Raw genomic sequence first — 27,112 nt, 5'->3', positions numbered from 1 at the left:
AAGTCAGAAGTTTACATACACCTTAGCCAAATACATTTCAACTCAAGTTCACAATTCCTGACATTTAATCCTAGTAAAAAATCCCTGTCTTAGGTCTGTTAGGATCACCACTTTATTTTAAGAATGTGAAATGTCAGAATAATAGTAGAGTGATTTATTTCAGCTTTTAGTTATTTCACCACATTCCCAGTGGGTCAGAAGTTTGCATACATTCAATTAGTATTGGTAGCATTGCCTTTTAAATTGTTTAACTTAGGTCAAAAGTTTTGGGTAGCCTTCCACAAGCTTCCCACAATAAGTTGGGTGAATTTTGGCCCATTCCTCGTGACAGAGCTGGTGTAACTGAGTCAGGTTTGTAGGCCTTCTTGCTCGCACATGCTTTTTCAGTTCCGCCCACACGTTTTCTGTAGGATTGAGGTCAAGGCTTTGTGATGGCCATTCCAATACCTTGACTTTGTTGTCCTTAAGCCATTTTGCCACAACTTTGGAAGTATGCTTGGGGTCATTGTCCATTTGGAAGAACCATTTTTGACCAAGCTTTAACTTCTGTTGCTTCAATACATCCACATAATTTCCCTCATGATGTCATCTATTTTGTGAAGTGCACCAGTCCCTCCTGCAGCAAAGCACTCCCACAACATGATGCTGCCACCCCTGTGCTTCACGTTTGGGATGGTGCTCTTCGGCTTGCAAGCCTCCCCATTTTTCCTCCAAACATAACGATGGTCATTATGGTCATCAGACCAGAGGACATTTCTCCAAAAATTACGAACTTTGTCCCCATGTGCAGTTGCAAACCGTAGTCAGGCTTTTTTATGGCGGCTTTGGAGCAGTGGCTTCTTCCTTGCTGAGCTGCCTTTCAGGTTATGTCGATATAGGACTCGTTTTACTGTGGATATAGATACTTTTGTACCGGTATGACGGCTGTGTGGTCCCATGGTGTTTATACTTGCGTACTATTGTTTGTACAGATGAATATGGTACCTTCAGTCGTTTGGAAATTGCTCCCAAGGATGAACCAGACTTGTGGAAGTCTACACTTTTTTTCCAAGCTGTTTAAAGACAGTCAACTTAGTGTATGTGAACTTCTGACCCACTAGAATGAATCTGTCTGTAAACAATTGTTGGAAAAATTACTTGTGTCATGCACAAAGTAGATGTCCTAACCGACTTGCCAAAACTATAGTTTGTTAAGAAGAAATTTGTGGAGTGGTTGAAAAACAAGTTTTAATGACTTCAATTTAAGTGTATGTAAACTTCTGACTTTAACTTTATAAGGTTCACACATTTTGGTCAAATGTATTATTCACATAGGTGCTCTTTCACGTGTGATGTGATTTCTTTGAAAAATTATATCTGCGCAAACACCTTTGAACTTGGTGCTATAAGGTTCTATCTGCAATCCAATCACACAACAATGTGTCGTCAATAAAAAAATATTGTATGTATGATGAATGACACCACAAAACAGTTCTGAGATCTGGTACTTGAAAAATACTCTTATAGGGCCAAGTCCTTGATTAGTCATATTATAGGTTCTGATCCTCTTTTGGAATTACTTACTTAGGCTTTTTCAGAAGAACGGCCATAATTTAAGCTCTTTACAAATAAATACAGGTGCTTTAGAGCATGTTTAAGGCCCATTAGAGAGGCATTGCTGTTTTTCAAAACAAAAACCTCCATGGAAGGGGTATTTCACAAAAATGAAAAAACTTACTAAATGCTATTGATAACTAGCAAGTATTTTATTGACTGGGGGTGTCAGAGACCAAATAACTTAAGTTTACTCATTCAGAGCTAATCTTTAGCTGTTGCTCGTTCTCCATGGGATATGTTGTATTTGTCACTTTAGTAAACTACCGCTTTAACAAATGTGTGATGAACATGAATTAATATATTTGATGTGATTAGAAAAAAAGGATATTCTCTTACTTTACTCATTAAGTGTCTGTACTTTTCAATTTAAATAATAGTAACATTCTATGCCTGAGAATCTTAGGCTCTGAAATGTCAATCTGGGTTCAGCCATATCTGTGAATGCACCACCCCCAAAAATGTTTTTTTTTTGGAAATGTCTCAAGATTTTTATACTCTGCACTTCATGTACTTTTAAAGTGAGGACCTTTATTGGTTTATGAAAGAATTCATTACAAAACAGTTCTCAGTTCTGGGATGTGAACTTTGATGCTCACTGTCTCTCAACTATAAGTTGCGCAGATAGAACTTTATACTCCCAAGGACACGAAGTACTGTTGCTGTTTATCTAAACTAAAATGTTTCCATTCTAAATCGCAATCTGGGTCAGGCCTCATTTGACAGCTTAGTCTATTGCCGACATGACTAGCTAATAAAGTGTTAGGCTTTCAAAAGGCACTTCAGACAAACGGATTGTAATTTTGGTGCACATAGAATTCATGAGTGCATTCAAGTAAGTGAGTGTTATGCGGCTAAGTTTCTTCACAATACGAAAAACGCAGGCTCATTGTGTTCAGGACAACCCAGGGTATAACGCATGTCATCTTTAAACAAACATAGCGATAAACGTTGACACTGTAAATTACATGAGTTTTCAAATATGGAAATGTGAAGTGCACATTTGGACTCACAGGTGTTGTTTGCTTGTATGATGACATCAGTGGTATTTATTATAATCCTCAACGTCTCATCTTTCTGAACACGTGAACTCAATTTCCAGCATTCTCCTCACTCAGACAACAACAAATGTGCTAAAGTAACCCAATTAACAGGAGGGATATCTTGTTGCGCAGTGCTCAAGTTTATAACGGATGTCAGTCAAATCCCATACAGTGTTGGGAAGCGGAGCTCTGACGTCATGTATAGCATGTTACTGTGACAATCTTGTATTTTCAACCCGTATACGGAATGATGGGCTGCGGGGAAAGGGTTAATAAACACAAAATGGGACTTTTCATTCTAAGACTTTCAGTGAAACTCGCTTTAGTATACATCACATCTGATCTCACCCTATTCTGCATACACCAGACAGCACTTTATAACCTATATACACTTACTAAATATACCTACACACAAACACCTACTGTACACAAGTTGTTTAGTCAGGTTTGTCTGATGAAGATTTTTTGATTTATCATAGCTGACTTGTTTTTACCCAGGTCATATTTATGTCCACCATGATGGGTTTAACAACAATGAAGTCATTCTGTAACTACAGTGGGGATAGGTAAACACACCATGTTGAAAGTCCATCATTATCAAACCATCAATGGTGCATTATGTAAAAAAAATTGGGCGACCCCATCAAATTCACTTAAATGTCAGTTATAGATCTATCATTCTCATTGAAAGCAAGTCTAAGAAGCGGTAGATACAGTGCCTTGCGAAAGTACTCGGCCCCCTTGAACTTTGCGACCTTTTGACACATTTCAGGCTTCAAACATAAAGATATAAAACTGTATTTTTTTGTGAAGAAACAACAACAAGTGGGACACAATCATGAAGTGGAACGACATTTATTGGATATTTCAAACTTTTTTAACAAATCAAAAACTGAAAAATTGGGCGTGCAAAATTATTCAGCCCCTTTACTTCCAGTACAGCAAACTCTCTCCAGAAGTTCAGTGAGGATCTCTGAATGATCCAATGTTGACCTAAATGACTAATGATGATAAATACAATCCACCTGTGTGTAATCAAGTCTCCGTATAAATGCACCTGCACTGTGATAGTCTCAGAGGTCCGTTAAAAGCGCAGAGAGCATCATGAAGAACAAGGAACACACCAGGCAGGTCCGAGATACTGTTGTGAAGAAGTTTAAAGCCGGATTTGGATACAAAAAGATTTCCCAAGCTTTAAACATCCCAAGGAGCACTGTGCAAGCGATAATATTGAAATGGAAGGAGTATCAGACCACTGCAAATCTACCAAGACCTGGCCGTCCCTCTAAACTTTCAGCTCATACAAGGAGAAGACTGATCAGAGATGCAGCCAAGAGGCCCATGATCACTCTGGATGAACTGCAGAGATCTACAGCTGAGGTGGGAGACTCTGTCCATAGGACAACAATCAGTCGTATATTGCACAAATCTGGCCTTTATGGAAGAGTGGCAAGAAAGCCATTTCTTAAAGATATCCATAAAAAGTGTTGTTTAAAGTTTGCCACAAGCCACCTGGGAGACACACCAAACATGTGGAAGAAGGTGCTCTGGTCAGATGAAACCAAAATTGAACTTTCTGGCAACAATGCAAAACGTTATGTTTAGCGTAAAAGCAACACAGCTCATCACCCTGAACACACCATGCCCACTGTCAAACATGGTGGTGGCAGCATCATGGTTTGGGCCTGCTTTTCTTCAGCAGGGACAGGGAAGATGGTTAAAATTGATGGGAAGATGGATGGAGCCAAAACTTAGGACCATTCTGGAAGAACCTGATGGAGTCTGCAAAAGACCTGAGACTGGGACGGAGATTTGTCTTCCAACAAGACAATGATCCAAAACATAAAGCAAAATCTACAATGGAATAGTTAAAAAATAAACATATCCAGGTGTTAGAATGGCCAAGTCAAAGTCCAGACCTGAATCCAATCGAGAATCTGTGGAAAGAACTGAAAACTGCTGTTCACAAATGCTCTCCATCCAACCTCACTGAGCTTGAGCTGTTTTGCAAGGAGGAATGGGAAAAAATTTCAGTCTCTCGATGTGCAAAACTGATAGAGACATACCCCAAGCGACTTACAGCTGTAATCGCAGCAAAAGGTGGCGCTACAAAGTATTAACTTAAGGGGGCTGAATAATTTTGCACGCCCAATTTTTCAGTTTTTGATTTGTTAAAAAAGTTTGAAATATCCAATAAATGTCGTTCCACTTCATGATTGTGTCCCACTTGTTGTTGATTCTTCACAAAAAAATACAGTTTTATATCTTTATGTTTGAAGCCTGAAATGTGGCAAAAGGTCGCAAAGTTCAAGGGGGCCGAATACTTTCGCAAGGCACTGTATATACTGTACTCTATACCATCTACTGCATCTTGCCTATGCCGTTCGGGCCATCACTCATTCATATATTTTTATGTACATATTCGTATTCATTCCTTTAGACTTGTGTGTATAAGGTAGTTGTTGGAAAATTGTTAGACTACTTGTTAGATATTACTGTATGGTCGGAACTAGAAGCACAAGCATTTCGCTACATTCACATTAACATCTGCTAACCAGGTGTATGGGACAAATAACATTTGATTTGAGCATGTCATCCTGGGAACCTTGGGAGCCTTCAGAGAGAATATATAGATTGATTTTAATGTTTTTGTGAATGGATGCTTATTCTTTAACACTATTTGATGCTGTCTATCTGCCATATCTATGTGTTTGACCAAAACGACGCTCTGTTTTAGCCATGGAGTGTGCATGTATTATGGTCACTGTCCTTTCAGCACCACGAGCCTGTCACCTTTGATGTGTCACTATTGTTGTCGCTGTTGGTGATGGTGTGATAGTGGTGTTGGGCTACCGTAGGTTGTGTAAACAGTGGTTTTTGTTTTGCTGGTCGCATTATTTTCTGCTGTGTGTTACATTTCTGTCTGCTGGTTCTGTCTCTGTGTAAGCGCAGCCCGAAGCTTGGCCAGGGCTGTCTGATTCATTCATAATGTCACCAAAATGCATTGCTCTTCCTTCGCTATAACTTGAATGGTCCGACTACAGGGGATACAATGTAGGCTATTGGAAGATTTTTGGTCCCTCTGAAGACTTAGGTCCTACAGTAACAGTTTGCTAGAAATAGACCCTCCTGTTCCTATGATACGAACAAACAATCACCACAGTATCCATCATGAACAGAGCAGGTCACCCTGGGCTTCAGACTTCACACAGAGTGATGGGAGACCCCCCCTGGTGGGAGTCTTTCAACAAGTCTGTCTTCTCCTTCAGGGTCTCGTCTAATGCCTGGTGACTGGGTTCATAAAAAGCCTGGGCCTGGATCTAGCCTTCCTCAGTTACCTCAGGGTTATCCCACCAATACAGATGGGTCAGGATGGGTGTTCACCACGAGAGGTACCTAGCCTATAACACAGAACACAATCCCAACAACACCCAAACAATGGCAAGAGGGAGCTAAAAGACTAACCACCTTAGTCTGGTGGCTCCTGTTTCTACCTCCTCTGGTTAGGACGGACGCAGACAAGCCATACACCTGCGCCACGTGTGGGAAGCCCTTTTCCAAGGTGAACTGTGACAAAGCACCAGACCGTTCACATCAAGTAGAGGCCCTTCAAGTGTAAGCTGTGTTACAAGAGCTTCTCCTTTTTGAGTTACCTTATCAGACATAGGAGTGTCCACAACAGGGAGAAATTGTGACTTGAGATCTATGCAGGGGAACGATTCTTTAGCTGATTATTTTATCATCCTCTGAAGTGTCCTGGGGTAAGAGTTTTTTAAATGTATTTCTAAGTCGAGCAAGTTGAGCATCTAGGTATGCGGTATTCTCACATGACACAGACTTGTTTTTTGGTTCCTGGGTCTGGAAGACCTCTCAGCGGAAGAGTTGTATGGAGTATTGTCACGAACCGTTCCACCCGCTCAGGCCCCAGAGCCTAAGAAGGGAGATTTGGAGCTTTGAAGGACAGAATAATTGGGAGTATTGTAAATTTAATATTTTGAGTTGTGTGGATTAAGTTTGTCTACACCACGTATGAATTTACTATTTACATATATATTTTTTTAACCTCATCCAGTTGTTGGTGTCAATACACCTTTTTGGGATGTAATCCACCATTAAAACCACAGAAGAAGAAGTTAAGATGGATGATGAGGAGGAAACCTGACAACTGTGGCAAGTTTTGGGAGCATGGAGAGGCCAGATATAGATTGGTCTAAGGAACAGAAGGTGGGTATTGAACAAAGGCCATCAGTGTGTGTGCTGCAAGCAATTCAGCGGATGATGGTGCTGCATGAGCGTGGTAAACGTACAGACGTGGTTATGAACCGCAAGGGATAAGTAGAAGAAGGAAGTGCAATGGGAAGATGTGTGTTGAAGAAGAGTAGTGCCAAGTACAAACCGTATTCTGCTGTCTGATGGCTCAGGAAGTTTACCTGATGAGAGTGAGGATGAATTACCTGCGGTGGCAGGTGTGGTGAAGACCTCAGACTCCAAACCTCTCCCCGATGGTCATGTAAATGATGGTTCTGTCCCAGTGGGAGTGACATTTTTGTAGAAAGTGGATCCCTGCCTTTTGGCTGACCCAGGCTGGGTAAAAATAAGTTGGGAACTGTTAAATTGGTGATGTTAGTCGAAATGGACGTTTTCTGTGTTCTGTCTGTGTTTCTTTGTGTTACGTGCCTAGGGACAAGACATGTGACTTGCCTTTGAAAGGAGTGATTACTGGGGTGGTGCAACTAAAATTGAAGATTCCCTCTGGCGAGCGTTGTGAAACTGAGAAGAAACTGTCTGTCCTTTTCGAGTTTTGAAGCAGTCTTTTCCTGATAGTCATGATGGGATATGTCAGTTATCCCGTGAGAGCTTTTGTGCCGAACCTACTAAGGTGTTTCAGATGCCAAGCTTATGGTCATGTTGCAGCAGTGTTTAGGGGTGAGATTCCAAAATGTGAAAAGTGTGCAGGAGGGCAAGGGACAAAGGAATGTGTAGTGTAGGTTGAAAAGTGGGGGTGCCCATGTTGTTGGGGATCATAAGTGCCCGGTGCAAGAGACAGGTTGAGGTTGCCAGGGAGAGCAGAGGATGATGGGTCAAGGGCCTTGACCAATACAGAGTGATACGAATTTGTGCTTCAGTAAGGTTGGCTTCCTAGCATTCATTGCCATGTTTATCAACTGTACCGCAGAAATGGAACATAAATCACAGAATATATATGTTGTGGTGGAAGCTGCTAAGTACTTGGGTTTACCAGGTTTTACTGGAGAAGAGTTACAAGGTCTGTTGAACAAAAGAGTCCCATTCTCCCAAACCATTAAAGTAGGGGAATTGTGAGGTGACTTAGTGGTATATAGGTGTAGGGTTAGTTGGTGTTTTTTCCCCCGATTTTATTTTTGTATCACAAAATGTAACGTGATCGATCACACGGTAGGTGGCGGCATGCAAAAACACCATGATACCAAAGAAGTGGAAAACGGAAGTGAACAGTAATTTGGCATTTTTTCCAATTTCCACGTTAGCGTTTTTGTTGTTATTTAGACGTTTATTAACATCATGGAACTCAAAATATGACTATTTTAACTGCACAGCATCACATAATTATCGCAGGTGGTCTTTAATTCGCGCTGGAAACAGGACTTGGTTGATAGAGCTACGTAACGCTAGCTAGCTGCTAACAATGGCTAACTGTATGGTTTTTCACACTCAAATATCCTCCATTATGGAGGTGCTAGCGAATGCAGCCGTGGCAGAGATCTGTAAACTCGTAGACGACGACTATAAAGTGTTTCGTTTGGAAATGTCTCAAAGCCAGAAAGAAAACAGGGGGTTGCGGAGGAAACTACAACTAATGGACTGGAAGGTGGCACGGGAGCGCGTCCCCGCCAGTCGTCCCAGTAGTGTCAAGATCCTCGACCGATACAGAGGAATGGCAAGAGGTACATTTTCCAGAAGGTTGAGTCTGCACGACCTGTCGCCGTTCATTTAATAGCTCCGTTACCGTCTGCAGATGTGTTAACAAAAATTGGGTCTTGGTCCGTTTTTGGATAGCAAGCACTTGTGCAAACACTATCATATTCTAACCAGATTATTGATTTACTGAATTTCCTATTATTTACTCAATTAAAATAATGTGATGCATGGAACACAATACATTGATCAATAAGTGTTACCTTACATCCTTGCCAATTGTATAGTGCCAATGTTGTAAAATATACATTGAGCATTGACAGTACCTAACTTAACTACCACTTTTCCCCTAATCACTCTCTTAGTTGAAGGACATCTCACTGTAGGCCACAAGAGCTTTGTGAAGCCAGCGGGACACAATGCGTGGAGAGATGACCAACCCATAGCTATAGATGAGGGGACTGGAACCTCAACCCAACATGTTATTGTGATAGAGGTCAGTGTCATAGTGTAACATTCAAAATGAAAGTACATCAAATGTGGCTAATTTATTTCAGAAAGGCTCCCCTTAGCCATTCATTTGCTTACATGGTCATCCTTATTTATCTGCCATATGGGAACTCGTGTGACTTCCTGACAACATTGTTATTAACTTCCTTGATTGTTATCCAATTAAACTCATGTACCGATAATAACCTAATCTCTTCTTTTGTCAGGCTGCAGGTCCTGGAGGATCGTCTCTGGTCAAGCAGGAGAGGCCTGAAGGAGACGACCCACAACACAGCAGAGACATCCAGACTGGAGCAGCGGCTGGAGTGGCACCCCCTGTAGCTACGGACGACCTCGCCACCACCCCCCAGCCCAGGACCCGACGTAGCATTACGGAGGTCAGTGGAACACCGAAGGCTGTCCTCAAGTCAGAGACAGACACCGAGACTTTAACTTTATCACAAAGGCTCTTACACACAGGATCAAACCCAGAGAGACTGGGCTGTCCTCCTGCTCCCGGCTCAGAGTATTTTCTTTATGGTAGCCCGAGGACCGTTCATACCCATCAGGACTCAGTTGACACGTTAGAGACGGTCAATTATCCGTCTTGTTCTTACACTACAGAGATGGACCCTGGCAAAATTACCTTGGGTTTAGAGACACAGACTGATCTGTCTAGAGGGGACTGGAACCAGTACAGTAGTAGGCTATACTCTGAAGGGAGCCTAGATAAGAAAGAGGAGGTTATTGCCGTAGATGAGGTGACTGTGAAAGTGGAGGGCGATGTTCCTCTGATATGGAATGAGACTCACTTAGGAGAAGGACATTCACAAGGCAGAGATTTCTTAGATTACAGGGAAAGTTTAGAGACAAATCCAGATGTCACGACCCACTCCCCTTCACACGTACTCAGGGATCATGAACCAGTGTCCACGTCTATGGGGCCTTCCGATCAGGTATTGAACTCAAAGGTACAAAAGGCCAAGGCTCAGGGAGGGGGACCAACATCAGGTGGTAGTAAAGTGAAACGCTTCCTCTGCATGTTCTGTAACAAAGGCTTCAGCTGCCTCCAGAAGGTGGAGATCCACCAGAGGGTCCACACAGGGGAGAAACCCTTCAGCTGTACCCAGTGTCACATGCGATTTGCTGAGGCTGGCAACTTGAAGCGGCATCAGAGGGTCCACACAGGGGAGAAACCCTACAGCTGCCCCCAGTGTCACATGCGTTTCGCTCAGTCTGGAAACCTGAAGATGCACCTGAAGGTCCACACGGGAGAGAGGCCATTCGCCTGTACACACTGCAGGAAGAGGTTCTCAGAAAGGAGCTACCTCAGGATACACCAGCAGAAAAATCATTCCACTATAACATAGAAAGTAAACATTCCACTCAATCGCTTTTGACGTTTAGACAAACCCTGCATTAAAAACAAAGATTAATTTTCGTTGGTTGTTAGTAGAAAAGATCCACAGATGCATTTGGAATAATGAGTAACAGATTTCAGTGTTGAATATTCCTGAATAAAATTTTGCATCCAGACATTCTGTGATTTATAAGGCGTAAAAAGTCTGTTACATATTTTGTTTGTACTGTGTAGGCTATATGATGTTCACAAATGCTTATTTCATTACTTTCATTCCACTACTGAATTTTTGCCAAGACACTTTTAATGAGAAGTTAGTTTGTGTAGTTTTCATATGGTGTATTTAAAACTTGTTCATGTTTAATAAACACAAAATTGAACTTTTAATTTTAAGACTTTCATTGACTCTTTAATATACATCACATCTGATCTCATGCTTTATAACCAATATACACCTAATAAATATAACTACACATACCCACACTAACAAACACCTACTGTACATGTCAATATAGTTAGTCAGATTTGTGGGAAGTCTGATCTGTTGCTGGTCAAAGAGGAGACAATAGAAGATGGACAAGAGAGCATTGATCTACTGAGTGGACTAAAGATGGGGGAGAAAGTTAAGGGAGAAATACATATAGCCTACAGCAACTTACACTGAGGGGACCATGGTCATGGAGGACAACCAGACTACACCTCCTGAATGGTATTCAGACAGTAGTTCAGTGGGCTCACCTCAGTGAGACTGTGTGTGGTCCTGTGCTGCTCAGCTGGTTTCTCTGTGGGTTCAGGAGGAGGTGTAGTCTGGTTGTCCTCCATGACCATGGTCCCCTCAGTGTAAGTTGCTGTAGGCTATATGTATTTCTCCCTTAACTTGCTCCCCCATCTTTAGTCCACTCAGTAGATCAATGCTCTCTTGTCCATCTTCTATTGTCTCCTCTTTGACCAACAACAGATCAGACTTCCCATCCTCCATGGCTACTGACTGTAAGAGATACAGAGTGAGAGGATGTTGGATCACGAAATCTGATATGAGCATCTTCTGATTGGGCAATGAGGGATCGCTGTGAGTACTATACACCATTTAATTGTTTGATAATTCAAAGGCATTGTCCCACACTTAAGACAAAATTAATCCAAGACCTGGGCTCATATCCACACAGTCTCAAGTCCCCACCTGTTTACATGGTCTTATTTATTGTTATCTGAAAGGGAAAACTGATCCTAGATCAGCACTCCTACTTTGGAGAGACTTTGTGAACACGGGCCCTGACACGAGAGTATTGATCTACTGAGTGGACTAAAGATGGGAGAGCAAGTTAAGGGAGAAATACATATAGCCTACAGCAACTTATGTTTGCTTACAAAAACACAATGTATGGACTTGAGCAGTTCATTTACAAAAAAAACATGTAGTTTTCTCTGCAATACTTTCAAAGTCTAAAGTCTTCCTGCAGGGGGTGGCTGGAGGCTAACAGAGGAGACTGGGTGGCCATCTTGGATACCCAAACCCAGACCGGTGCAGCCAAGGGCCCATGGGACAACATCAATGAGCAGGCCTGGACCAGAGATAAAATAGTGGAGGTCAGTGGATGGGACAGCGTCTTCAACTCTGGCCTGGGGAAGAACACTGTTAACCAGAAACAGACAGTGGAACACAAAACAACAACCAAATTTAGTCTCCATGACAAGAGAATGGATGAGACCAGTGCGAGGTGTAGATTTGGTCTGCGGGGACGGGGAGGCCAGGTTCGTATGCAGCAAGAACGATCCACCAGAGGATGCACACGGAGGAGAAACCGTTCGGCTGCCACCTGTGCTGGGCTAGTTTCTCCCACTCGTCCAAGCTGAAGAGGCACCAGAGGATCCACACAGGGGAGAAATCCTACAACTGCCCCCAGTGTGAGAAGAGGTTCTCTCACAAGCACCAACTGAAGATGCACACGGGAGAGAGGCCGTTCGCCTGTACACACTGTGGGAAGAGGTTCTCAGAAAGGAGCTATCTCAGGATACATCAGCAGAAAATGCACATGGCCCATGTATAGAGTATAGTGACATGTAACATAGTGCTAGTTAGTTTGTTTGTAATTAATTATGTTGGTTTTGAATGTTTAGGGAACTGAGAAAAGAATGAGTATGATGAGGCAGAGTAGATGATATGGTGATGGTTGGTGTGATGGTATCTGTAAAAATGCTTCACTGATGAAGAGTGGACTAATTCCCTTTAGGTTGATGCTGGTGTTTTATAGTAAGATAAGATAGTGCCTTAATTCATGTTTACTTGACATAAAATAGTGAAGCCTTTTTAATGTTATGAACCTTTTCCAAAGTATTCTAAAATATTTTTTTAAATCAAAGCAAGGGTGGCAGATTTACAGAAAAGGTAGTGTGTTACCATAGTGAGAAAAGTTATCCTACTTGTCACTTATCGTTTTGTGCAGTAAACATTCTGTACTTCACTATGTGATGGTATGACCATTTTAATTAAATTAAATACAAAATTGACTCTGTGCTAACTGACTTGGTTATTTTTGTATCATTGCAGGGACTGAGTTTCCTTTATCTCAGTCTAACCAAAACATTATACTTATTTATTGAATCAACACACATGGATATTTTTAAATAATAAACTCCAATGGCTCCACATTGTTAGGTACCTGGATCACAGTGTTAGAGATGGGCTTGACTGGTTAACATTTTATAAAGTAATGTTTCTGTGTGTACAGCAAGGAGTCACCTCTATAAACCTGTATGCTTTTCTGTACAATATTTGTTTGAAGTCTGCAGTTCATGAAGACCTGCTGGTATCTAGTGTTACTGGTGGGAGAGACAGGACCTCTGAGTTGGCTGGTCACAAACCCTGGCCCCGGATCAGAACCATGGATCAGTAGCAATCGCTTTTCTTTCCCGAGTCATAACCAGGACCCAACCGCGTGGGACAGAGACACCACCACAACCTGTGGACTGAACAACCTCAATCCTGGTGGTCAGACAGAGTCACCAGCCCAGACCCTAATCTTCACAGTCTCAGTGCAGGGATGAACCGGTCCTGGGGCAGATAGAGAGCAGGTCACCCTGGTCTTCAGCCTTCACAGAGTGAGGTGGGAGACCCCCCTGTTGGGAGTCTAACAGGAAGTCTGTCTTCTCCCTCTCGATATCATCTAATGCCTGGTGACTGGATTCATAGAAAGCAGTGTCCTGGGTCTAGCATACAGATGGGCCAGGATGGGCATTCACCACAAGAGTTACCTAGCCTATAAAACAGCACACAATCCCAACAACACCCAAACAATGGCTTGAGGTCAAAAACGAATCACCTGAGGGTGGTGGCACGTGCTACTACCTCCTCCACTGTCATTGGGTCACAACATGGGAGGACGAGCATTAGGACGAATGGCGACAAGTCGTACTCTTGCCCTACGTGTGGGAACCGATTCGCTTGCGCAAACTATTTGACCAAGCTTTTTCTTCCTGAGTAGCCTTATCAGACATGGGAGTGTCCACAACGGGGAAATAGACAAGTTGTCGGTTTCTCTCTTTTATTAAAAGGTTTTTATTCAGGTCACTTTTCCGCCAATCAGGTTCGGTGGCGCTTCCGAAAGCGTTCTGACAGGTTGGTGCAGGCACTCATCTAGGCTTCAAGAAAGGCTGCTGGGGGTCCGGCAGCGCTTTTGGGGCAACTGGGGCTTCCACAGGGGGGCTAGGAGTTTCTTGGAGCCGCTCGCCAAGCTTTTGGCCACGAGCTGCTGCTCCCGGGCATGAAGAAGGCGGAGGTCGGCTGTTTGGGAGCCGACGCACCACAGGAAAGAGGCAGCTGCTTCTTTTCCTACCCTAACTTCACGAGACGCCCCGTTGTCTTTCTCATGGTTTCTCCGAAGAGGCCCTTTTCAGAGATGGGTGCATTGAGCAAAGGGGTCTTTTCTGTTTCCTGGATGGAAGTCATGGAGAGCCAGAGGTGGGTCTGCATCATGACCAATGCAGCCATCACTTGGCCAGCGCAGACTGCCAACACTTGAGTGATGTGGAGAGCAGAGATGTTGAAATGTGCCACCTCTGCAATGCCAGCCTCTATTGTGGATCATCATTCTCCCAAGTCATCCTATAATAATGTGACCACATATGCTCCAAGCAGGCCCAGTTATTCAAGCTTAATGGGCACTCTGCCTACTTTCTGGCTGCTAATCGTTGCTCACCTAGAACCCATAACACTTCAATAGCCCAAGGGCGAGGGATTCGACTAGGAGCCACCCAGTGAATAGGCCTGAAGAGAGAAATCCAGAGAGGAGTTTTACTAAGGTTGGATTTCTTGCTTTTATAGCCATGGTAATCAACTGCACTGATGGAGCAGAAATAATAGAAGATAGACGTGATAGTTGCAGCAGCAGAGAAATATTAGGGTGAGAGATTTTAGTGCAGAAGATCTACAGGGAGTTTTGAGAGGAGGAGTTCCATCTTCCCAGGACTGATGTAGGATCTCTTGGGGCCAAAGTAGTGGGATGGGTGGTGGTTTTCGGGGATAGTGTATAGGTACAGGGTTGGTCCATTACTATTGAACTTTTTTGTGACCAAAATGCGCAATCCGCATTCCCGACCTGTGAAAGGCAGCAATGGGCAACACATCGTCTTGTCTGCCGGAAATTCACACAAAGAAGTAGTAAACGGAAGTGAATCGTGCCCAGTAACAGTTTCGACGTTAACGTTTTGTTGTTATTTAGACGTTTATTAACACCCTGGAACTGAAAATATCACACACTTACCCCAGGGTAGTGTTTAATTCGCGTTGAAGACAGGACTTGGTTGATAGATGTTATCTAGGTAATGCTAACTATCTAGCCGCTAAGAATGGCTAACTGTAACGTAATGGTTTTTCACACTCAAATAGCCTCCGTTATGGAGGTGCTAGCGAATGCAGCCGTGGCAGAGATCTGTAAACTCATAGACGACGACTATGCAGTGTTTCGTTTGGAAATAACTCAAAGCCAGAAAGAAAACAGGGTATTGCGGAGGAAACTACAGCTACTGGAACTGAAGGTGGCACGGGAGCGCGCAGAGAGGACAATACGAGAGCGCGTCCTCGCCAGTCGTCCCAGTAATGTCAAGATCCTCGACCGATACAGAGGAATGGCAAGAGGTACATTTTGCAGAAGGCCCGTTCCCTTCTGCGCATGTGTTAAGCAGAGTTGGGTCTAGGTCAGTTTTTGGATTGTATATTTGTTTTTGTTTTTTTTTGAGGGTGGATCAGCTTAATATTGCGGATAGAATGTTGCTTCCATTGTAATTGTCTGCATCATTTCCAATCCCCCATATTTTTTGGGTAAATATATATCCATACACGCATGCATACATATACACATATATACATACACATACCTATATAGACATACATACTTTTTTAAAGAATATACCTTTATTATTAAACCCTTCCGCCGATCCCCCAATTGGAGTAAACTAATAAACACTTCTGCTTCTACCTTCAATCCATACATGGATTGTATTCAATAATTCCACTGATTACTTCACAATCTTGCACAAAGACACAATATAATATTTTTGACTTAGTGCATTTACGATCACTTACTCATTAAAAACAAAATGATGAATGGAACATAATCAGTCGATCTATGAATAGTTTTGTGACTTGTTACCTTACATGTGACTTGTTATGTGACGTGTTACCTTATATACTTGCCAATTGTAGACCGTGTCAAATACTTTACAATATAGTGTTGAGCATTGATATTTTCCCCCAACCACTCTCTCAGGTGAAGGACATCTCACTGGAGGCCACAGGAGCTTTGTGAAGCCAGCGAGAGACAATACATGGAGAGATGACCAACCAATCACTGTTGATGAGGGGAGTGGAACCTCAACCCAGCACGTTATGGTGATAGAGGTTAGTGTCATAGTGTAACATATAAATTACAGTACATCTAATGTGGCCCGTTTTATTTCAGGAAGTCTCCCCTCAGCTATTTATTTGCTTACTTGTACATCTTCATGTACAGTGGGGCAAAAAAGTATTTAGTCAGCCACCAATTGTGCAAGTTCTCCCACTTAAAAAGATGAGAGGCCTGTAATTTTCATCATAGGTACACTTCAACTATGACAGACGAAATGAGAGAAAAAAATCCAGAAAATCACATTGTAGTATTTTTTATGAATTTATTTGCAAATTATGGTGGAAAATAAACTTTTGTTATTGACCAAATACTCAATAACTTTGTTATATACCCTTTGTTAGCAATGACAGACAGAGGTCAAACGTTTTCTGTAAGTCTTCACAAGGTTTTCACACACTGTTGCTGGTATTTTGGCCCATTCCTCCATGCAGATCTCCTCTACAGCAGTGATGTTTTGGGGCTGTTGCTGGGCAACACGGACTTTCAACTCCCTCCAAAGATTTTCTATGGGGTTGAGATCTGGAGACTGGCTAGGCCACTCCAGGACCTTGAAATGCTTCTTACGAAGCAACTCCTTTGTTGCCCGGGCGGTGTGTTTGGGATCATTGTCATGCTGAAAGACCCAGCCACGTTTCATCTTCAATGCCCTTGCTGATGGAAGGAGGTTTTCACTCAAAATCTCACGATACATGGCCCCGTTCATTCTTTCCTTTACACGGATCAGTCGTCCTGGTCCCTTTGCAGAAAAACAGCCCCAAAGCATGATGTTTCCACCCCCATGCTTCACAGTAGGTATGGTGGTCTTTGGATGCAACTCAGCATTCTTTGTCCTCCAAACACGACGAGTTGAGTTTTTACCAAAAAGTTATATTTTGGTTTCATCTGACCATATGACATTCTCCCAATCTTCTTCTGGATCATCCAAATGCTCTCTAGCAAACTTCAGACGGGCCTGGACATGTACTGGCTTAAGCAGGGGGACACGTCTGGCATTGCAGGATTTGAGTCTCTGGCGGCGTAGTGTGTTACTGATGGTAGGCTTTGTTACTTTGGTCCCAGCTCTCTGCAGGTCATTCACTAGGTCCCCCCGTGTGGTTCTGGGATTTTTGCTCACCGTTCTTGTGATCATTTTGACCCCACGGGGTGAGATCTTGCATGGAGCCCCAGATCGAGGGAGATTATCAGTGGTCTTGTATGTCTTCCATGTCCTAATAATTGCTCCCACAGTTGATTTCTTCAAACCAAGCTGCTTACCTATTGCAGATTCAGTCTTCCCAGCCTGGTGCAGGTCTACAATTTTGTTTCTGGTGTCCTTTGACAGCTCTTTGGTCTTGGCCATAGTGGAGTTTGGAGTGTGACTGTTTGAGGTTGTGGACAGGTGTCTTTTATACTAATAACAAGTTCAAACAGGTGCCATTAATACAGGTAACGAGTGAAGGACAGAGGAGTCTCTTAAAGAAGAAGTTACAGGTCTGTGAGAGCCAGAAATCTTGCTCGTTTGTAGGTGACCAAATACTTATTTTCCACCATAATTTGCAAATAAATTCATTAAAAATCCTACAATGTGATTTTCTGGATTTTTTTTCTCATTTTGTCTGTCATAGTTGAAGTGTACCTATGATGAAAATTACAGGCCTCATCTTTTTAAGTGGGAGAACTTGCACAATTGGTGGCTGACTAAATACTTTTTTGCCCCACTGTATCTGCCATAGTGGAACTTGTTAGACTTCCCAACAACATTGTTGTCCAATTCAACTCTTGTGCCGGTAATAACCTCATCTCTTCTTGTGTCAGTCTACAGATGCAGAGGCTGCAGGTCTTGGGGTGAAGCAGGAGAGGTCTGAAGGAGAGGACCCACGGCACAGCAGAGACATCCAGACTGGAGCAGCTGGAGCGCACCCTGTAGCCACAGAAGACCCCACCACCACCCCAACACTGCCCAGGACCAGACACAGCATCATGGAGGTCAGTGGAACGCCGAACGCCATCCTCAAGACAGAGACTATAACGGGGCTGAGGCAACTGGGCTATCCTCCTGCTCCCCGCTCAGAGTATTTACTTTATAGTAACCCGAGCCCGAGGACGGTTCTGTCCCATCGGGATTTAGGTGACTCGTTACTGACTGGCAATGATCCGTCCTGTTCATACGCTACGGAGACAGAGATGATACCTGGTGTCATGCCTGTGGGTTTAGATGCACAGACTAATCCAATGAGAGGAGACTGGAACCAGTACAGTAGTAGGGTATACTCTGAAGGGTGCCTAGATAAGAAAGGGGAGGGTCTGGTCGTAGATGAGGTGAAAGTGGAGGGTGAAGTTCCTCTGACATGGAATGCAGAGTCTAATTTAGGAGAAGGACACTCGCAGGTCAACACCAGTGACTTCTGGGATTACAGGGAAAGTTTAGAGACAAATACAAACTTTGCAACCCACTCCCCTTTACACGCGCTTAGGGTTCGCGACTCAGTGTCCACGACTATGGCACCTTCTGATTCACACGTCCATGTCCTTTTTGATCAGGTATTGAACTCAAACGACAGTGCTAGATCCCAGTCTCGAAGAGGGAGAGCCACATCAGGCAATAGTAAAGAGAAACGGTTCCTCTGCATGTTCTGTAACAAAGGCTTCAGCAGCCCCCAGAAGGTTGAGATTCACCAGAGGGTCCACACAGGGGAGAAACCCTACAGCTGTACCCAGTGTCAAATGCGCTTCGCCCAGGCTTGCAACCTGAAGAGGCACCAGAGGGTCCACAAAAAGAGAGAAATTCTACAGCTGCCCCCAGTGTGAGAAGAGGTTCTCCCACCAGCATCATCTGAATATGCACCTGAATGTCCACATGGGAGAGAGGTTGTAACGCCTGTACATTGGGCTGTTACTGTGTTCTTATTAACGCCACACTGGCGGATTGCAGTCAAATTCCACATAACCGTTGAGTCACGGTATCTAGGCTACTCCAAAACTGTGCTCTGTAAATGAACGGTGCTGATGAGTGTTAGTAGGTTATCAAACTTGCTTATGGCTGTCAAGTTGCTAATGGCCTGGTACTCAGCGCTCTAGTGTCCCTTTAATCACTTTGACATAAAAGCTATCAAAAATCGCATCGAAGATTTTGCAGATTATTCAAATTAAACCATGGAGTTCACAATAGCAGCAAAATTCTGAAAACGCAGGTGTATTGACCATGACATTCAATTTCAAGTTCCACATTTTTATATTTAAATAGACTCTGCTTTTATCTGAAATGTTTCATTCATTTTATTATGCTAATTAAATTAGCATAATAAAGGGGTTAACTGGTTAGGACAGGGGTTAACTGGTTAGGACAGCTCATGAGGTCTCCTAAGTATCTGTTGAGTATGTGGGATTTTATTACTAAAGAGGCTTCATGCATAGCTTTTATTTTTACCCGTAAGAGTAGGAGTATATGTTTTTGATACTTAAAGGAGCGTCAAAATTCAGGATCAAATAGCTAAATTATTCATAGTATGACCATCTTAAAACAATTCCATATGTCAGCTTTGAACCCTCCCCCAACAACGGTATAGACTTACAGGGGTTAACTGTTACATTAACCAGCAGCATATTGTATTAGCATTCTAGCTAATGCATTTGGAGTTTCCTTTTTATCAGATGGTAAATTAGCCCAAATCCACATTTCATATATTTGATCAATAAGATGTCCCTACTGTTGGTGTGTCCAATTGTGAGTGCATCTGTCATTTCAACGGAAGATTGTGGTTACACTAATGAAGAATTAAATCAAATAAATTTGATTCAGAATGAATTAATGATGCGTGTCAAGAGCTGGTCATTTATCCAACACACCTATTATTGCGTTCGTATTTCATCACCACTGTCCAGTTCAAGCATATTAATTAAGGCTATACTATTGTTCAGATAATATAATAATTGCATGATTTATAATGACATAAGATAAAGAGAACTACATTTTAACATAGCATCCTCTTGAACTGACCTGTATTTTCCTGCATTCTAGACACGATGACTGAGTGGACCCATGTATTAAATGCCAGTTTGTTTAGTTATAAAGCAGGTGAAATCGATGTAAATGCATATTTTTGCATCCAGACATAAAACGACTGTGACATATTGTGTTTGTACTGTGTAGGCTATACGATGTTCAGAAATGCCTATTTCATTACTTCCATTCAACTACTTAATTTTGTTCCCCAAGACACTTTTAATGAGAATAGCAATTTAATAAAAATATAAATGCAACGTGCAACAATTTCAAAATTTTTACCGTGTTACAGTTAATATTGTCAATTTAAATAAATAAATGAGGCGATAAAATATGGATTTCACATGACTGGGAATACAGATATGCATCAGATAGGTTAGCTGCGTGGATCAGAACCCGCCAGTATCGGGTGTGACCACCATTTGCCTCACGCAGCGCGATACATCTCCTTCGCAGAGTTGATCAGGCTGTTGATTCTGGCCTGTGGACCCACTCCTCTTCAATGGCTGTGCGAAGTTGCTGGGTATTGGCGGGAATTGAAATACGCTGTCGTACACGTCGGTCCAGAGCATCCCAAACATACGTGCCCTATGGGTGACACATCTGGTGAGTATGCTGGCCATGGAAGAACTGTGACATTTTCAGCTTCCAGGAATCGTGTACAGATCCTTGCGACATGAAACATGAGGTGATGGCGGTGGATGAATGGCATGACAATGGGCCTCAGGATCTCGTCACGGTATCTTTGTGCATTCAAATTGCCATTGATAAAATGCAATTGTGTTTGTTGTCTGTAGCTTTGCCTGCCCATACCATAACCCCACCGCCACCATGGGGCACTCTGTTCATAACGTTGACATCAGCAAACCGCTCACCCACACTATGCCATACACGCTGTCTGCCATCTGCCCATTACAGTTGAAACCGGGATTCATCCATGAAGAGCACACCTCCAGTGTGCCAGTGGCCATCGAAGGTGAGCATTTGCCCACTGAAGTTGGTTACAACGTCGAACTGCAGTCAAGACCCTGGTGAGGATGACGAGCACACAGATGAGCTTCACTGAGACAGTTTGTGTAGAAATTCTTTGGTTGTGCAAACCCAAAGTTTCATTGGCTGGACGATGCCGCAGGTGAATAAACCAGATTTGGAGGTCCTGGGCACGTGGTCTGCGGTTGTGAGGACAGTTGGACGAACTGCCAAATTCTCTAAAGCAATGTTGGCTGCGGGTTATGGTAGAGAAAGGAACATTAATTTATCTGGCAACAGCTCTGGTGAGCATTCCTGCAGTCAGCATGCCAATTGTATGCTCCTACAAAACGTGCAGCCTCTGTGGCATTGTGTTGTGTGACAACTGCACATTTTAGTATCCTTTTGTCACCAGCACAAGGTGCACCTATGTAATGATCATGCCGTTTAATCAGCTTCTTGAAATGCCACACCTGTCAGGTGGATGGATTATCTTGTCAAAGGAGAAATGCTCACTAACAGGGATGTAAACAATAAACAACAACATATAGAACATTTCTGTGATGCTTAATTTCAGCTCATATTTTTGTACAGTGTAGTTCATCATGCAGATTTTTAGTTGAGACTTACACTGCATGACCAAAGTTATGTGGATACCTGCTCGTCAAACATCTCATTCCACAATCATGGGCATTAATATGGAGTTGGTCTTCCCTTTGCAGCTATAACAGCTTCCCCTATTCTGAGAAGGCTTTCCACTAGATGTTGGAACATTGCTGCGGGGACTTGCTTCCATTCAGCCACGAGCATTAGTGAGGTCGTGCACCGATTTTGGGCGATTAGGCCTGGCTTGCAGTCGGCATTCCAATTCATCCCACAGGTGTTCAATGGGGTTGAGGTCAGGGCTCTGAGCAGGCCAGTCAAGTTCTTCCACACCGATTTCAACAAACCATTTCTGTATGGGCCTCGCTTTGTGCACTGGGGCATTGTCATGCTGAAACAGGAAAGGGCCCTATCCAAACAATTGCCACAAAAGGTGGAAGCACAGAATCGTCTAGAATGTCATTGAATGCCGTAGCATTAATATTTCCCTTCACTGGACCTAAGGGGCCTAGGCCAAACCATGAAAAACAGCCCCCGACCATTATTCCTCCTCCACCAAACTTTACAGTTGGCACTATACATTGGGGCAGGTAGTGTTCTCCTGGCATCCACCAAACCCAGATTCGGACTGCCAGATGGTGAAGCGTTGGAATGCTCCAGATTCCAATGGTGGCAAGCTTTACACCACTCCAGCCGACACTTGGCATTGCCAATGGGGATCTTAGGCTTGTGTACGGCTACTGGGCCATGGAAACCAACCATTGAAGTTCCCCAAAAACACAGTGGCCTCCATCATTCTTTCATAGATAAAGTTTGGAACCACCAAGACTCTCCCTAGAGCTGGCCGCCCGGCCAAACTGAGCAATCAGGGAAGAAGGGCCTTGGTCAGGGAGGTGAAGCCGCTCCTCAGTAAAACAGGCACATGATAGCCCGCTTGGAGTTTGCCAAAAGCCACCTAAGGACTCTCAGACCATGAGAAACAAGATTCTCTGGTCTGATGAAACCAAGATTGAACTCTTTGGCCTGAATACCAAGCGTCACGTCTGGAGGAAACCTGGCACCATCCCAACGGTGAAGCATGGTGGTAGCACCATCATGCTGTGGGGATGTTTTTCAGCGGCAGGGACTGGGAGACTAGTCAGGATCGAGGGAAAGATGAACGGAGCAAAGTACAGATAGATCCTTGATGAAAACCTGTTCCAGAGTGCTCAGGGCCTCAGACTGGGGCGAAGGTTCACCTTCCAACAGGACAACTAAGCACACAGCCAAGATAACGCAGGAGTGGCTTCGGGACAAGTCTCTGAATGTCCTTGAGTGGCCCAGCCAGAGCCCGGACAAACATCTCTGGAGAGACCTAAAAATAGCTGTGCAGCGACACTCTCCATCCAACCTGACAGAGCTTGAGAGGATCTGCAAAGAAGAATGGGAGAAACTCCCCAAATACAGGTGTGCCAAGCTTGTAGCGTCATACCCAAGAAGACTCAAGGCTGTAATCGCTGCCAAAGGTGCTTCAACTAAGTACTGAGTAAAGACTCTGAATACTTACTGTATGTAAATGTGATATTTCCGTAAAAAAACATCTTTGTACTGCGTGTATGTATATATAAACTCAACAAAAAAAGAAATGTCCCCTTTTCAGGACCCTGTCTTTTAAAGATAATGCGTAAAAATCAAAATAACTTCACAGATCTTCATTGCAAAGGGTTTAAACACTGTTTCCCATGCTTGTTCAATGAACCATAAACAATTAATGAACATCCTGTTGGATCGGAGGGTGAGGGCTAAGGCCATTCCCACCAGAAATGTCCGGGAGCTTGCAAGTGCCTTGGTGGAAGAGTGGGGTAACATCTCACAGCAAGAACGGGCAAATCTGGTTCAGTCCATGAGGAGGAGATGCACTGCAGTACTGTCAAGATAATTATGTTCTCAATGTTCATTCATAACCCAATTCAATTATACTACTCAGTCTGCGACCTAGAATTTGTAAGGTACAGGTCGAATGAAACAGACGGAGGCCCAGCTAAAATAGTCAAAAAGGTTTATTCACGGGAACGTTCTAAAGTCAAGAATACAAAGACATCCATTTTATAGCTGACAACATACTTCCACACAAACAGTAGATATCCTACGCACATACATACAAACAGAAGGTATCCTACGCACATACTGTCTCACTACCCAGCCGACAGAGATTAGGGAGACCTTGACCTTGAGACGTACTCCCCGTTCTCTCCCAAATCTCTAGTCAGGTCGGCGCCGGATTTTGCTCAGATAGTCTGTGTTTAAAATACCATAAAGACATAAACACTAGCTATATTGTTTTACCCTAATTCTGACTAGAACCACACATTTATTGATTATAATTTTATACATTCTAATCAATTCCATACAATTATATGTTTCAGGGTGGAATATTCTAGTCATTCAATTAACAGATAAATCCAACTAACAAGTACTTAATGCAGCTGGTGGCCACACCAGATATTGACTGTTACTTTTGATTTTGTTGAATCTTATGTTCATACAAATATTTACCCATTTTAAGTGCTGAAAATAAACACAGTTGACAGTGAGAGGATGTTTCTTTTTTTTGCTGAGTTTATATAATTATTTTAAAAAATTACTGATAAATAAAATCAATCAATCATGTCCACCATGATGGCTTTAACAACGATTAAGTCAATCAGTAACTACAGTATAGGAATCAAATGTAGTGGGGATGGGTAAACACTGAGGGAGTGTATGTCTGTGTGATCTGTATCACCTGTCTCTTCCAAGAGGAGGAGGGTCCAGAGTTGCTGCTGGTGAAGCAGGAGGGTGTGAGTAACCCTGAGGGGACCATGGTCATGGAGGACAACCAGTCTACACCTCCCCCTGAACCCACAGAGGAACCAGCTGAGCAGCACAGGACCACACACAGTCTCACTGAGGTGAGCCCAATGTAAACTACTGTGGTATTAGGGACCGTATCCATAAAGCCTCTCTGAGAAGGAGTGCTGATCTTGGATTAGTTTTTCATTTTAGATCATAATGAATAAGACTATATAGACAGGTGAGGACCTGAACCTCGATCAGCACTTTTACTCTGAGACTCTTTGTGGATACGGGCCCAGGTCTTGATACAATTTGTCTTAAGTGTGGGACCATGCTTTTAAATGATCAAACCATTAAAGAGTGTCAAGTGTCAATCAGATCAACTAACATGTTTGCATAGTACTCATAGCAATCCCTCATTAGCCAATCAGAATGTGCTCCATAGCAGGGTGCTCATATCAGATTTCTTGATCTAACATCCTCTCACTCTGTATCTCTTACAGTCAGTAGACATGGAGGATGGAAAGCCTGATCTGCTGCTGGTCAAAGGAGACAATAGAAGATGGACCAGAGAGCATTGATCTGCTGAGTGGACTAAAGATGGGGGAACAAGGTAAGGGAGAAATACATATAGCCTACATACAGTAATAGATCTTCAGTGGGAGTAGTGATACTCTTGGCTGTTGTTTTGTCTTCATTCATAAAATGAAATCAATACAACTTGTGTTTACATACAAAAACACACATTATAATGTATGAACTTCACCAGGTAATTGACTGAAACAACTCCATATGTAGAGTTTTCTCTACCATGTTTGTAAAGTCTATTTTGTAACCTCTTCCTGCAGGTGGTTGGCTAGAGGCTAATAGAGGAGACTGGGCGACCATCTTGGATTCCCAGACTCAGACGGATGCAGCCAAGGGCCCAGGGGACAACATCACTGAGCAGGTCACAACCAGAGGCGACTTGGTGGAGGTCAGGGGATGGGAAAGTGTCCTCAACGCTGGGCTGGGGGGGCTCCAGAGTGGCGCAGGCTGTGTTGCAGCCGGCCGAGACAGGGAGACCCATTTGGCCCTGCGTAGTTCCGGTTAGGGGAGGGTGTGGCCGGCCATATTGTCCTTGTCCCGTCGCTCTCTAGCGACTCTTGTGGCGGGCCAGGCGCATGGACGATGACACAGTCGCCAGGTGTACGGTGTTTCCTCCGACAGTTTCCGGGTTAAGCAGGCATTGTGTCGAGAAGCAGTGCGGCTTGGTTGGGTTGTCTTTCGGAGGACGCACGGTTCTCAACCTTCGCCTCCCCCGAGTCTGTACGGGACTTGCAGCGATGAGACAAGACTGTTTAAAAAAAATGTAAAAAACTTTATTTTACTAGGCAAGTCAGTTAAGAACAAATTCTTATTTTCAATGACGGCCTAGGAGCAGTGGGTTAACTGCCTGTTCAGGGGCAGAACGACAGATTTGTACCATGTCAGCTCGGGGATTCAAACTTGCAACCTTTCGGTTACTAGTCCAACGCTCTAACAACTAGGCTACCCTGCCGCCCCTGTAACTACCAATTGGATACCATGAAATTGGGGAGAAAAAGGGGTAAAACTACAACAAAAAAATAGAAAATATTGTTAGGTACTTGAATCACAGTGTTAGGGATGAGCTTGACTGTGGTACACGTTATATAATATCATGTCATGTTTCTGTGTGTACAGCAAAGAGTTTGTTTTATTTTAATATATATAAACTTTTAAATGCTCTTCTGTTCAATTTGTTTTTACAGTCTGCAGTCCATGAGAACCTGCTGATATCCGGTGTTGCTGGTAGGAGAGACTGGATCTCTGAGGTGACTGGTCACCAAACCTTGCCCCAGATCAGAACACTGGAGCCATCATGGTTCCTTCTTGAGTCAGAACCAGGACCCAACCCCGAGGGACAGAGACTCCACCACCACACAGAAGACAACCAGTGGACAGGTGGACTGAACAACCTCAGTCCTGGTGGTCATCAGAGAGACAGAGGCTCCAGTCAGGGATCCAGTCCGCAGCCCAGACCCTTCTCTTCACAGTCTCAGTGCAGGGATGAAGCAGGGCCTGGGGCTGATAGAGATAGATCCTCCTGTTCCTATGATACAAACACCACACTATCCATGATGAACAGAGCAGGTCACCCTGGGCTTTAGCCTTCACAGAGAGCGGTGGGAGACGCCCCTGGTGGTAGTATATCAGCAAGTCTGTCTTCTCCTTCAGGGTCTCGTCTAAAGCCTGGTGACTGGGTTCATAGACAGCCTGGACCTGGGTCTAGCTTACCTGATCATGGTTACCCCACTAATACAGACAGGGTCAGGATGGGCATTCATCACAAGAGGTACCTAACCTATAACAATCCCAACAACACCCAAACAATGGCTAGAGATCAAGGATGGATCTCAAAGACTCACCACCTGAGGGTGGTGGGTCCTGCTTCTACCTC

At 43.5% G+C, this 27,112-nt stretch overlaps 2 protein-coding genes across 4 annotated transcripts; both read left to right on the top strand.

Annotated features, from left to right (window-relative positions):
- Positions 1-8,081: 8,081 nt before the first annotated feature.
- LOC139419705 (uncharacterized) lies at positions 8,082-10,767 on the top strand. Its single transcript, XM_071169691.1, has 3 exons — positions 8,082-8,560; positions 8,897-9,027; positions 9,248-10,767. The coding sequence occupies exons 1-3, from the start codon at positions 8,302-8,304 to the stop codon at positions 10,388-10,390; spliced, it is 1,533 nt and encodes a 510-aa protein (XP_071025792.1). The 5' UTR covers positions 8,082-8,301; the 3' UTR covers positions 10,391-10,767.
- A 4,259-nt stretch (positions 10,768-15,026) lies between these two features.
- LOC139419704 (uncharacterized) lies at positions 15,027-26,518 on the top strand. 3 transcript variants are annotated; one of them, XR_011635434.1, is made up of 7 exons: positions 15,088-15,514; positions 16,146-16,276; positions 18,078-18,248; positions 24,616-24,767; positions 25,155-25,264; positions 25,500-25,600; positions 26,424-26,518. XR_011635434.1 is itself a non-coding variant. In XM_071169690.1 (3 exons), the coding sequence occupies exons 1-3, from the start codon at positions 15,226-15,228 to the stop codon at positions 19,068-19,070; spliced, it is 1,413 nt and encodes a 470-aa protein (XP_071025791.1). In that variant the 5' UTR covers positions 15,027-15,225; the 3' UTR covers positions 19,071-20,540. The 3 variants fall into 3 exon arrangements, 1 of the variants encoding a protein (XP_071025791.1); XR_011635433.1 differs by lacking the exon at positions 26,424-26,518 and having other exon boundaries at positions 25,500-25,725; XM_071169690.1 differs by lacking the exons at positions 24,616-24,767; positions 25,155-25,264; positions 25,500-25,600; positions 26,424-26,518 and having other exon boundaries at positions 15,027-15,514; positions 18,078-20,540.
- The last annotated feature ends 594 nt before the right edge of the window (positions 26,519-27,112 follow it).

This window comes from Oncorhynchus clarkii, chromosome 10 (genome assembly GCF_045791955.1).
Source record: "Oncorhynchus clarkii lewisi isolate Uvic-CL-2024 chromosome 10, UVic_Ocla_1.0, whole genome shotgun sequence".
NCBI lineage: Eukaryota > Metazoa > Chordata > Actinopteri > Salmoniformes > Salmonidae > Oncorhynchus > Oncorhynchus clarkii.
Note: the sequence above shows the minus strand (reverse complement) of the source record. Positions and strands in the feature narration are given on the sequence as shown.

Bases quoted from the DNA above. Each gene is read 5' to 3' on its own strand.
- LOC139419704 (XM_071169690.1), top strand. From the start codon at position 15,226: ATGGCTAACTGTAACGTAATGGTTTTTCACACTCAAATAGCCTCCGTT. The intron at 15,515-16,145 runs GTACATTTTGCA...CCACTCTCTCAG, and splicing joins ATACAGAGGAATGGCAAGAG to GTGAAGGACATCTCACTGGA. The intron at 16,277-18,077 runs GTTAGTGTCATA...TTCTTGTGTCAG, and splicing joins AGCACGTTATGGTGATAGAG to TCTACAGATGCAGAGGCTGC.
- LOC139419705 (XM_071169691.1), top strand. From the start codon at position 8,302: ATGGCTAACTGTATGGTTTTTCACACTCAAATATCCTCCATTATGGAG. The intron at 8,561-8,896 runs GTACATTTTCCA...TCACTCTCTTAG, and splicing joins ATACAGAGGAATGGCAAGAG to TTGAAGGACATCTCACTGTA. The intron at 9,028-9,247 runs GTCAGTGTCATA...TTCTTTTGTCAG, and splicing joins AACATGTTATTGTGATAGAG to GCTGCAGGTCCTGGAGGATC.